This window comes from Carettochelys insculpta, chromosome 1, assembly GCF_033958435.1.
Source record: "Carettochelys insculpta isolate YL-2023 chromosome 1, ASM3395843v1, whole genome shotgun sequence".
Lineage (NCBI taxonomy): Eukaryota > Metazoa > Chordata > Testudines > Carettochelyidae > Carettochelys > Carettochelys insculpta.
The window spans coordinates 280,894,793-280,908,297 of record NC_134137.1 but is presented as its reverse complement, the minus strand read 5'-3'; the positions used below and the strand labels follow the sequence as shown (position 1 = coordinate 280,908,297).

The 13,505-nt window shown below is 44.3% G+C and overlaps 1 protein-coding gene across 1 annotated transcript in view; it reads left to right on the top strand.

Moving 5' to 3' along the window:
• DMC1 (DNA meiotic recombinase 1) overlaps positions 1–13,505 on the top strand; it is a 77,519-nt gene that overhangs the window by 375 nt on the left and 63,639 nt on the right. The window contains exons 2-3 of the mRNA XM_075009089.1: positions 2,030–2,120; positions 11,643–11,687. Coding sequence (XP_074865190.1) covers positions 2,064–2,120; positions 11,643–11,687 — 102 coding nt within the window. The 5' untranslated portion in view covers positions 2,030–2,063. The remainder of the gene's footprint in view (positions 1–2,029; positions 2,121–11,642; positions 11,688–13,505) is intronic.

Sequence of the window (13,505 nt, the reverse complement as noted above, 5' to 3'; positions counted from 1 at the left end):
ATTTATGCCTAGATTGACCTACCCCCTGCTGTAGAGGTAGATAATTCTTCCATCTGGAGAAGTGGATTAAATCCAGTCAGGGAGAAACCTGCTCCCTGGATGTGGGAGGCGTATTTTAGCAGTGGTACTGCTGCAGTGCTGTCTTGCTGCCTAGCTTGTACCCTGACAAGAACTGTAGGATTTGCCCGTTGATTTCTTTAACATGTGTCTTGGTGGTGTAAAAGCCACTGTAAGGAGGCAGTGACCCAGGTGAAGGCTGGAGTAATATAGGGAGGCTCATGCTTTTTCCTTCTCAAGATGCCTACATACAGCCTCATATTCTGCCTCAACCCTTCATCTTACGTCTTCACCCCCTATTCCATTTTGTCCTGTGTACTTGGAGCACTTATCTCCGTGCCAGGCAAAGAATAAAGCATGTCACACACATGTAAAGATGAAATATATATTTCAAGATAAATTCATCTTCTGGGTGTATTTGTGTCTGATTTTCGGAGTTGGTCTCTGTTAGATGTGAGTATAACTGCAAATTGGCTGTAGCGTAGTGCCCACATTACCACCACATTAACACTGGATGGCTCCCTAGAGAACAGGGCAGTGCAGGGGTTTGTCTACACTCATACTTTTTTCTGGAAAAAAATTCTTTTAAAAATATCATGCATGAAAAGTCAAGATAAGAGCCCTTTTCCCTAAAAATAATAACTAGCTCTGCGAGCAACTTTCATCAGCCCTTTCTCCCTTCAAGGTCGAAAAACAATGTGTGTAAACAAAGCACAGCTATTAGCGCATGTGAACACTTTGTTTTGCAATGCCATGGTTGTGTGAATGTGATTTTTTTGTCTTATTTCAACCTTGGGATGTTAAAAAAAAATAAAGAAAAAATGCAGGGTAGACACAGCCTATGCTGCGTTGAATATGGTGCTATAGTTTCCTTTACATCCTTTGTTGGCTAGCTGGAAGCTCTGGCTCTTTATATTCTGCCAATTTTGGATTGCCATCAGTGTTCCCTGTAAACTGAGTGTTTGGGTGGCTCTCCAGGAGAGATTAAAATGCCGATCATCTGGTTAGCAGAGTGCCCACAACCACCAGCATGTTTCTACTGGTGGTGCACATCCACATGCCTTAGTGCGCATAACAAAACTTACTGTGCATGTGGATGTAAAAAATTAGGGGTGTCATTGGTTGCCATGTGTCCAAAGGGGAGCAGTCCCCTTGCCCTATTGAGTAAGAGGAATGTAATGCATTTTAAGGCAGGGAAGGGAGGATTTATATTTAGAAAGTGCTGTGAGGGGATTTTAACATGCTCTACCTTTTATATTAATTGTTTTCTTTCGGTATGAAAAGGCAAGAGGCTTTTTAATGTTATTTCAGGAATTATACATATGACTATATTTTCATCATTTTTAAGATGTGATGTGAGGGAATATTTTCATTCAATAATTGGTAGAAATTCTATCCATTTGTCCAGAGGAAATAAATATATTTTGGTGCCCTATGGAGAAGTTTCTGAAAATTATGACTGAATATTTTTCATTAGCAAGTAAGGTAGGTTACTTCACTTAATTTTTACTTCCAAAGAACTATCTCTAAAATTACACAATTTCCCCACTTATTTCCATCTTCTCTAACCAGGAAGACTCTCAGATGGGTAGCCATGTTAGTCCATATCTTTGCAAAACAAAGCAAGCAGTCCTGTAGCTCCTTAACAATTTTAATTATTAAGTAATGAACTTTTGTGAGAAAGACCCACTTCTTAAGATTCTGGGGAAGACTGTTATATCTGTTTTCCCTCTGGAAAGGGAAACTTTGTCTAAGGCAATTTGGTCAGAATAGGGTCTTGTGGTCTTCTTCATTTATTGGGGAGCTAAGCTCCTCCGTTGATATAAACAGTGAAGGACAAAGCTTAGAATCTGAGTTTGGATTCTTATGTGTCAGCACATTGAGATGTCACTACAGCACTGGGGACCTACTAAGAGTACTTTATAATTATATTTATGTATCTCTGCCCTGATGGTGTGTTTGCTTTCTTCAGTACTGACTGATGCCTTGTTGCCTGCTGTTTTTCAATGAAAGCCATGGAGGATCAAGTAGTGCAAGAAGAACTAGGATATCAAGATGATGAGGTATTTATGGATTGTTGAAAAATGTGTATATACTGCACATGCCATCCAAGGGCATCCTGAAAAAGTTTTATAGAAGAGCATTGTTTCTTCAGTGGAGGATCATGAAAGAAAATTAGAGGGTTGCTGTTTGGTAAATTTGATTACAATCTTAAGCAAAGAAGATCTTGGTTCCCTGCTCCCCTGGACATCCTTATCCTTCATGATCAAATGTTCTTTGTCAGCCTCTTGAACCACACAAATTATGTAGGTTTGTTGATATCATCAGTACATAGTTTACTCTTGCACTAAATGCAAGGAGGTCATAAAAATGTGACTTGGACTAAGGGATCTCCACTGTAAAAAAGTTAAGAAGCTCTATAGTGGAGGGTCAGAAGGAAAGAATCCATGATATTGGTTTGTTAATAGTATGATTGGTGGCTCTGTTTTTCCAGATTGTTGTGCAGTACATGTGATACTTGTAAACGTGATTCTCTGGTCCGTCAACATCTGTGGTCCCGCTGGACCACCGATGTTCCTGGGCCAGAGAATCCCTGCCTGGAGCCTGTGGCAGCAGGGCAGGAGCCCTGGTGGTGGCTGACGATGTGCCGACCTACTCCGGGTCCCGTGGGTGCGCGTGGGGTGTGATACAGCGGGGGGAGTCGGGTGGCCCAGGACCAACCACCCCACCTTTATAGCAGCCTGATATAGTGTAGCAGCAATATGTGATTCAGTGTATTCACTTTAAAACCTAGGTTTCCACAGTATTATGAGTACCAGAAACAATAACACTCCGATTGTGAACACCACAATGCCCTGTGGCTGTTCTAAGTCCCAATAATTCTCTATACAGACCCAGCTAGACCAGCTAGTGGTATTTACCAATAGTGATTTATTAATTTATTTGTAACTACAATTACTTAACACTTGTTATATATATAGATAGTTATTTATTTGGCATAAGCTAAATACTAGGTTACATATAACTATATATAATTACATGTGACTTACCAATAACATTCAATGCTCCCACATCTCACCAATAACTACGTTACAGCGGCCCTTCAAGTCAGAGATACGGCTTGGTTGGGACCTTTCGTGGTGGTGACGTCCGGGTGATCAGGCCGGGGTCTGCTGTCTGGACTGGAAGTTGCTAGCCTCCGCCTTGTGTCCAGGAGCCCACACCCTTATTCCTGCTAAATCACCTTTTATATTGTTTCTTACTTGGGGGTTCGATACCTGGCCAATTAAAGCGTTTGTTACCTAATTTGGGCTTTCTATCCTCCCGGCCTGTTAGAACATGTTACAAGATTTCCTCTGTCCTTGGTCTTTTTCTGAACCTCCCCTGAGACCCTCTGATGTTGTACAACCAAGATGTTCTCTTTGGGGGGCTTCCAGCTACTAGCCCCAGCTGTTCTCTTTGGGGGCTTACTATCTGCTTGTCAGGATGTTCTCTTTGGGGACTCTCCAACTACTTGTCAACTTTCTGATTTCTTTCTCCTGGCCTGACTTCAGACCTTCCCGCCGCTGTATGATAGCATTCCAAGATGGAGTGTATGGTCATTCTGCCTTGCGAGTGAGGCCCGGCCACCAGGTGCTCGTGCTCCCACATGCCCCTTTGGCCGTGGCCGAGCGAGCAGGACCTATACCTCCACATCACTACTGCTATTAGCAGCTAACAACGGCTCAGTATCTGCGTGGAGGGCGAGAGAGTTGACCTGAGTCCCTATTGAGGTTATCCTGCGTATAAATTGACACCCCAAAGAAACGACAAGTAATAATGCTATGAGTATTATGCAAATAGACCAAAATAATTGTTTTAACCCTCCCAATCCAAATATGGATGGGATACCACCAAACCATTTGTCCCACCAAGATGCCGCCTCTCTGGCCTGTTGACCGATTTGTTCTATATCCTGGATTATATCACTTACATTTTGCTTGATTGACTTAATTTCAAAACAACATTGTCCATTAAATTGTGGATACTTGTTACCTAGCCATTCACAAAACCCATTTTCTTTAGCAAGTAAATAATCTAATGCCAAGCGATTTTGCATAACATAGGTACGAATTTCTTCCATTTTATCATTTGTTAACCCTAATGCTTCTGCAGTTCTATTCCCTAAATGTTCTATACTTACGCCTAAAGCTAATATTTGCTCCTGCATAACTAGGTTACCTAATGGATTAAAGCTAACAATAGCTTGGGCTGTTTTTGATACCCAAGTTTTAAAAGCAACCCAACCATCCGATGTCCAACCTCGCTTTTTCCGGCCTATAAATCGTGATTCGGAATTCTTTCTGGTATAAATGGTGCCACCAGAAATTGCTAGTTTTCCTATAGTACAGCGACCGATAGGGTACTTCGGCAACGTTGAATGAGCCTGACTCCCACAAATCCAAAACCAGGCTGGGGGTAAGCTGTTTTGTTTTATCCACTTATGTGCCAATAAGTGGTCAGGAACTTTGGCCTGTGGCCGTGTATTATTAAACCTGTGCCACCATGGGCATCCGCCCAGCACACCCTGATTTTGCATATTTTTGGCCTTACTTTTGGGTGAGTGACCCAAACACGTCATGGGGTTTATGATGGTAGCATTAAAGTGCTTAGTGGAGTATTTGGTAATATTACACCCCCGTTCAACCATATCCAATTGCCGAAAAACCCCGTTGGCTGCAAAAAATGCTGGATGCGACTTATCATTATTACACACATCTGCAAGCGATAACCAATGGGTATTATTCTTGTTAACAAAATTATCGGTTACATTTATATTTGAATGATTATATAACTTAAACAGCGAAAGCGTCAAATTACAGTTTTGTTGAAACCCAACAAAAATTGGCTTGTAATCTTCTCGCTGTTCTCCAATACATTGATATATTGTCTCATGTAAACGCGGAAAGTCCCAACAAAAAGTTCCTTCTGGGGCAGGGGTATCCGTTATAGCCAACGTTATAAGTGTACTTGCTCTGGAATTTCTTTCTTGATAATCGGGGAAATATCCGAGGTTAGTAGAACTGAAATTAGAACTGTTCATAAACACAGGGTCCAATCGAAATGGAGCCTCATTAGCAGAGGATACTTTGTTAGTACAAACTACACATTCAGTGGCATTGGCTAAAACTGCGAATGCAGCTGCCCATAATTCAACAGTATTGGTGGAGTTTCGTGCTGCCGATTTCCATATGGGATTGCCGCTCCCAGCATGAATTAGGCTGACCTGTAATAAAACACATTAGGCTCAGAAAATTATCCTGGCCATATGGTTAGATTATATGTTACAAATTATCTTCTGCTAAGCCAATTGTGATGCACCAGCACTTCCCCTTTGTGCTGTAAGCGAGTTACCCAATAGGTATTAGGGTATTGGGCCTGTCGTATTATCTTTCCCTCCTCTGGGATTGATCCCTTCAATTGGGGTATATGAACCCATACTGACTCTTCTGCCGCAAACTTTCCTTGCCACGGCATTGGGATTTTGGGCTGCAAATTTGGCCACCTTGATGTTTGCTGGTTTAAATTAATAAGTACCTTTGGCAAAATTAAATCCCATCCCTTATAACCTTTTCCTTTGTTTTCTGTTTTAATTCCTAATTTCAGTACCCCTATTTTTCGTTCTACTACACCATTGCTTTGGGGATGGTATTGTAAATGAACATGATGTTTGATGTTATAAAATGTAAGCCACTGTTCTAGTTGGCATGCAGTGAATGGTGGTCCCCCATCCGTTTGAATTTCTGTGGGTATTCCCCAATGTGCCACTGCCTTTTCAAGGCCTCTTATTACCTCCTTGGCTGTTGTCCTTTGTAAGGGCAAGACCCATGTTTGTCTGCTTCCCAGATTGACTATTACCAGCCCCTTGGGGTATTGACGGGCCCCTTCTAATGGTCCCATTAGATCAACCTGCCAAACTGTTCCCGGTTTGAATTGTTCAGCTGCAAAAGCACCTTTGTCATGGGCAATTGTTCCCATGGATTTTTCTGATTGACACACAAAACACTGCCGTCCTGCATGTTCCCAAATATTCAGCGGTATCTCCGTTTTCCCCACTATCTCCCGCTGGTATCGGTGATAGTTCTTTCTAGCCCCATAATGTCCCCATTCATTATATAACCAGTTTGCTAACCATTGCACTTCCTCCTCTGGAACCTTATTAGCCCCTACTACAATGGGCTGTTGTGCCTGTTCGTCCACAAATTTATGAGCCCAGTAGGTATCTGGCCTATGGGGCTGTATATGCACTATACATGCTCGGTGATACCTTTCCCTAACACTTTGTAACATTTTTTCCCACCTGTCTCGATTTAAATCTGCAGTTCCCTTACCCGTAGCTATAAGGATGATATAGTGTGCATCAACTCCCATAATTAACCCCTCCTTTGGTGAATGCTTCTCCAATGCATGTTCTACACCCATAAAGAATGCCTCAGCTTCTGCATGCTGAGCTCCGTGCTTGAAAGGCAATGCTTTAACCTTTACGGCTTCACACTTTACACAGTACATTGCTGCTCTATCCTGTCCTCCCTTTGTGCTCCCATCTGTAACTATCCACGGTTGCCCTACTGCTTCGCAAAACACAGGGCGGGTAGTTATATCCTCCATTTCATTAATCTGATCCTTAAGCTCCCAATTTCCCCAAAAATATTGGGCCTGTGTTGTTAGTTGTGCCCAGGTGCGCAGGGTCCCGGAAAAATCCGGGGCAGGGCAGTCCGGTGTAATCCATTTTAATGCAGTTATTAAAGGAGCTTCTATAATTCCTACATGCCCCTTTGACCAGAATTGCAAGTGTGCAAGTCCCAACAACAGCTTCCCTAACGACCCATAGTTTCGTTCTGATCCATTTATGCTCCATTGCTCCAAATGTATTATCTTGCCCCTTTGAGTTATCCTGGTTAAAAAATGGTCTGCGGTCCATGCCAGCCATATAGTTATGGGAATCTCCTGTTTCACCCTGGATAGAGTTAACGGCTGGTTACTAACTTCAATAAATTTTGTTAACGCCTCTAAATCCTCTGTGGTCCAATAAAATGGGTGTTTCTTAGTGACTTTTTTCTGCAATAGCCTAATTGCCCAATTAATTTCTAGGGGGAGAAACTGTCGAATATAGTTTAATTCTCCTAAGATTTGTTGTACTTGTTGTTTATTCTCAGGATGCTTATTTTCCCACTCCTTTAATCGTCTGTCTTTTCCTTCCCTTGGCCTAATGCCATCAGAGTCTATTTGCAGGCCCAGGAAAGAGAACTCTGTTTGCACGACCTTGGACGACTTATCTTCACTGACCTGCCATCCATTCAGTTTTAACTGTTGATATACCTTATTTAGAAGCCTTTGTGTGGTTTCCCTCTCCTCTCCGGCAACTAAAATGTCATCTACGTAATTTAACACAACCGTTCCCGGTTCCTCCTTTATCTTACTTAAAGTCTCCGTCAACTTTAAACTGCACACTGCTGGGGAGTTAACATAGCCTTGAGGGCAAACTTTCCATTTATATAATTTCCCTAACACTGAAAAGTTTAAGATGCCCTGATCATCCCTTAGGGGGACTTGAAAAAACATGTCCTTAAGATCAATACTCGCCCCATATCTCAGTTTCTTAGACTGTAACATCTTCCAGAGTTCCGGTAAGGTATATGGTGTTGTAAATTGTACCCTTTCTACTCGTGTATTAGCCTGTCTGTAATCCACCACCAGCCGGTACCCATCACCACTAGGCTTCCTTATTCCCCACCCGGGAGACAGAAACCTTGACTCTGGTATTAACTTTATTTTTTGTTCTGACAACAATTTTTTTAATAAAGTTCTTATATGCCCTTTCCCTTCCTCTGGGGTAGGAATTAGTTTGAACTTCCATGGACTCCCGTTAACTACTTTTGGACTATGCACTGAAGCACTTTCTAATTTTACTGGTAAGGCCTGCCATATTAATGTCTTCAGGCCCAGTCGTCGAATCTCATTTACCCCTAGTAAATTTTCATGCCCTATAATAGCTCTAATTTTATAAAATTTATTACCCCTTTTAACCTTAACCATAGCCATTTCTGCGGCTTTTACTTCGTGCAGTCCCTGGACCCATAATTTTTTCCCTAATTTAGTGTGTGGGACAGATGGCTTAATTACTGAAACCTGTGCACCCGTGTCTAACAAAAATCTGATTACTTCCCCTTCTATATGTATTTTAGTGTAGGGCCATGTGTCTTGATTAAGCTCGGTTACTTCAGATACGGCCCTGTCTGAAGCAACCCCTAATCGTTTTTTGCCTTGTCGTCTGCCCCATTCTTCCCCTTCTCACTGTCTCCGTAAGGGACAAAACCCTTCGATTTTGCCAAGGTGAATTGCTCCTCCGGACTCAATTTTCTCAGTTCACTTCTTGTAAGATTGCTGTTATTCAGCAAGAACCCAAATACTGCCCTTTCAAGGGGGGAAAACTTTTGCTCTCCCTCTCCTTGCTTTTGGTTCTGCCTGCTCTTGCTTGCTGCTAGGACTTTTGTTTCCCCTACGCTTGTTGGAAACTTGAGTTTGCCTGTGACCGTAAACAAAGTACCCAAAGGACGTCCGACTACTGTCTGCAGCCACATGAGATCTCCTGCTGTAACCCCTGCTGCCTCACCAGCCCCTTCAACAGCTACTGCACTAACGGGTACTTGAGACGGGTCTGCCAAAAACAAATAAGGACGGGGATTGTTAGCCTGAGCTGCTGTTAGTCCTAAGGGGTGTTGGCGAGCTTGCCACATGATAAATGACATGCCAGCAATGGTATTTATCAGCTCCTCCTCAGTCCTAATTGATCCCAACGGTATGTTAAACATTTGTAACGTGCCTTCTGTCATCAAGGAGACGACAGCTGGGACAGTGACGGGCCATTGGGTGTTATCCTCTATCTCCCGGCTATTCGCAACACCCCCTGACCATCGAGAGTTTCGCACTAAATATCTAGCCTCTTCTTTATCTACTAGATCTGATCCAAACTGTAATACTAACCGACCTAACCACTGAGGCAACGGTTCACTGGGTTTTCTGCTAGTGCTGTCTAATAACTCTTTCCGTTCCCCCAGGGTCCGGGTCCGTAACACAATCTTAGTAGTTGTTCCCCCGGTTTGATCATGCTCTGTTCGTGTGACTGCTATAGGAAATCCTTGTACTACTCCTGTCCCTTCAGCCATAGTCTGCTCACGTTCCCCTTTTCCTATGCTACTCGGTCCTTCCCCCTTTTCCTTCAGCTGCCTGAAATCTGGATACAACGTCGGGGCTGAGGGGACCGCTGACTCAATCACCTCTGGGGGATATGGGGGGGGTGGCTCTCTCAGAGGAGCTGACTCCCCGAGCTGGGTGCCCCCCTTCTCTACTTCCCCTAGTCCTCCTGGTTTTTTCTCCAGAGCAGATGCCTTTTCCTGTTCCCTGACCAACGACCTAGCCAATCCTTCTAACGTGTCTAGGGTGCATAATAACTTAACAAATTTCTCTGCCACGATTTTTAACAATCGCCTTGGGTCATGATCATCTGCTTTTACTTTATGAGCTATTCGCGCTTCCCAGCACTCCTCAGCTGTCTCTACCAGCAACCTATGTGCTTGTCCCCCGTCTTCCAAGGCATATTTCGGAAACCACGGGTTCTTTTCTTTTGTAGCTCTCTCTACACATCCTAAAAACACTTTATAAGCATGCATCTGATTCTGCTTGGGATCCAGCGGTTTCTGTATCCCTTCCAACTGCAACTGCTTCTTTTCCTCCCTGGGATAAAACCTCGACCCTGGGTGTTTTCTTAAGACACAAGCCAGTCCCTCAACTGACACTCTCATAGTATACTTTCTGTCATCCCCCTTATCAAACAGACATACATCAAGTCCCTCTTCTCCGCCCTGCTCGGTTTCCAATTTATGGAACTGAGCATGATAAAATAATTCCTCAGGCTTTGATTCCCTCCCTGTTGACTCCCACGGGCATCCACGTCCCAAGGGATAAGACCCTTGACCTCCTGTCAGTGACGCCATGACGATGTGCCGACCTACTCCGGGTCCCGTGGGTGCGCGTGGGGTGTGATACAGCGGGGGGAGTCGGGTGGCCCAGGACCAACCACCCCACCTTTATAGCAGCCTGATATAGTGTAGCAGCAATATGTGATTCAGTGTATTCACTTTAAAACCTAGGTTTCCACAGTATTATGAGTACCAGAAACAATAACACTCCGATTGTGAACACCACAATGCCCTGTGGCTGTTCTAAGTCCCAATAATTCTCTATACAGACCCAGCTAGACCAGCTAGTGGTATTTACCAATAGTGATTTATTAATTTATTTGTAACTACAATTACTTAACACTTGTTATATATATAGATAGTTATTTATTTGGCATAAGCTAAATACTAGGTTACATATAACTATATATAATTACATGTGACTTACCAATAACATTCAATGCTCCCACATCTCACCAATAACTACGTTACAGCGGCCCTTCAAGTCAGAGATACGGCTTGGTTGGGACCTTTCGTGGTGGTGACGTCCGGGTGATCAGGCCGGGGTCTGCTGTCTGGACTGGAAGTTGCTAGCCTCCGCCTTGTGTCCAGGAGCCCACACCCTTATTCCTGCTAAATCACCTTTTATATTGTTTCTTACTTGGGGGTTCGATACCTGGCCAATTAAAGCGTTTGTTACCTAATTTGGGCTTTCTATCCTCCCGGCCTGTTAGAACATGTTACAAGATTTCCTCTGTCCTTGGTCTTTTTCTGAACCTCCCCTGAGACCCTCTGATGTTGTACAACCAAGATGTTCTCTTTGGGGGGCTTCCAGCTACTAGCCCCAGCTGTTCTCTTTGGGGGCTTACTATCTGCTTGTCAGGATGTTCTCTTTGGGGACTCTCCAACTACTTGTCAACTTTCTGATTTCTTTCTCCTGGCCTGACTTCAGACCTTCCCGCCGCTGTATGATAGCATTCCAAGATGGAGTGTATGGTCATTCTGCCTTGCGAGTGAGGCCCGGCCACCAGGTGCTCGTGCTCCCACAGTGGCCATGGCCAGAGCCCTCAGTGGGGGACGCGGCCGGGCAGGAGCCCTCAGCAAGGGCCATGGTTGGGGCTGCTGCCCTCACTGGCAGCCGCAGAGCCGCAGCTAGGGCCAGGGCCTGCAGCTGTTCACAGTGGAGCTGGAGCCAATGCCACTAGCAGTGAGGCCTGCGGCCAGGGGTTGCAGCAGACAGCATCAGCCTGGAGGTAGTGGGGCTGGAGTCGGGGCAGAGACATGCGGGGGCCAGTGGCTGGGGACCTCCCCTGGTCTGGAAAATCTCTTATTTGGGACCGATGAAGTCCCAAGAGCAATGTATATGGGTGGTCCAACCGATATGAGGACAATAAGAAATACTGAAACTCTTCTGGTTCTTCCTTTGTTATGCCTATATGGGTAGGTAGAAGGCCATGTACTGTTATGAAAAGTAATTTATTTCTAAGGATTTAAAATTGACACATGTTAAATTAGACAGGTAACAAAGGGAGATGTAAATGGTGGAAAAAAAGATCAAGAATATATCTTGTCCCCTGCCTCTTTTAGGAATCCTTGTTTCAGGATATTGACCTGTTACAGAAACATGGAATTGTAAGTATAAATACTAAATATCTTGACAGTTCTGCCTGGGATGTTGTTAGGCATATTTCAAAAAAACACTTATTCATATTGATGTGCATAACACATTTCTTTCTGTGACAGCTTCTAAGTAAGGCCATCTTTATGTTATGGGCACTACAGCAGCACAGCTACAATGCTGCAGCTATGCTGCTGTCCTGTTTTTGTGTTGATGCTTTTACAGTGCTGGGAGTTATTTCACTGATGTAGCCAATCCACTGCTGTTGGTAATTATGTCAAAGGATGGATTCTTCTTTCAGCTTAGTTGCATGTACACTGGCCATTAGGACAGATTAACTGTGATACTCAGGAGTGAATTTTTCATATACTGAGTCCCCTAGCTTTGTCAACCTAACCTTTAAGTACAGTCAAACCCCAATATATGCACATTCAACTTGGACCTATCTCAGGTTAATGCGACTTTGAGTGGTGGGGAACTGGTGCCTGGCTATGAGCTGCGAGGCACCAGCTCCCCTGCCACTCAAAGGAGCAAGGAAACTAACCAGCTACTGTGCTGGTCGTTTCCTGGCTCCTGTCAGGGGCAGCAGTGGAGTGCCTGACTCTAGGCTGCTGCCCCTGACGAGTGGTTTCCCATCCTCAGGAGTGGCGGGGAGCTGGGAACCAGGCAGCAGCTTGGCTCCCAGCTCCCGTCTGCTGGCAGGAGCTGGGAAACTGACGAGTGACGACCTGGTTCCCAGCACCCCACCAGTCTGGGAGCCAGGAAACTGACCCATGCACCAGCAAGCGCCGGGGAGCCAGGAGTCAGGCTGCCACCTGGTTCCCAGCTCTGCCAACTTGTACAAAATTTGAGTGACACGAGGTTGCCCAGGAACACAACCCTTGCATAACTTGGAGGTCTACTTTATACGCAAGGGCTAAGATATGTAAGGGAGCTGAACATGTTTTGTCTTTGATAGTTTATATATTGAGAGAGATTTTCAAAAGTGTTTACCAGCTAGCATCTCTTGAAAATATGGCCTGTTGTTTAAGTGCCTAACAGAGAGCAGTTAGATGAAGTGTTTTTTTTTTAATCTGACTACGTTAGTTTTTGCACCAGCCAATAATCATCTACAATTACTCCAATATCTTCTGTAGCACCTACATTATACTTCATGTGGCTTTGTTATGCTGTTCTCAGAATGCTTGTGAAATGGGAGCGGGAGAAGTCCTGTCTGACTTATAATCATCGAGCTGGAAGGGGCCTCAGGAGGTCATCATGTCAAGCCCCCTGCTTCAAACAGGATCAACCTCAACTAAGTCATCCCTGCCAGGACCTTGTCAAGCCAGGACGTAAAAACCTTTAGGGGTGGAGAATCCACCACCTCTCTAGGCAACACATTCCAGTGCTTCACCACCCTCCTAGTGAAGTAGTTTTTCCTAATATCCAACCTACACCTGTCCCTCTGTAACTTCAGGCCATTGCTCCTTGTTCTGCTATCTGACACCACTGAGAACAGTTTCTCACCATCCTCTTTAGAGCTCCCCTTCAGGAAGTTGAAGGCTTCTATTAAATCACCCCTCAGTCTTCTCTTCTGTAAACTAAACAAGCCCAAATCCCTCAGCCTATCCTCATAGGTCATGTGCTCCAGACCCTTAATCATTTTTGTTGCCCTCCACTGAACCTGCTCCAGCACATCTACATTCTTTTATACTGGGGGGCCCAAAACTGGACACAATACTCCAGATGTGGCCTCACCAGTGCCAAATAGAGAGGAACAATCACTTCTCAAGATCTGTTCAAAATGCTCCTCCTAATACATCCTAATATGCTGTTAGCCTTCTTGGCTACAA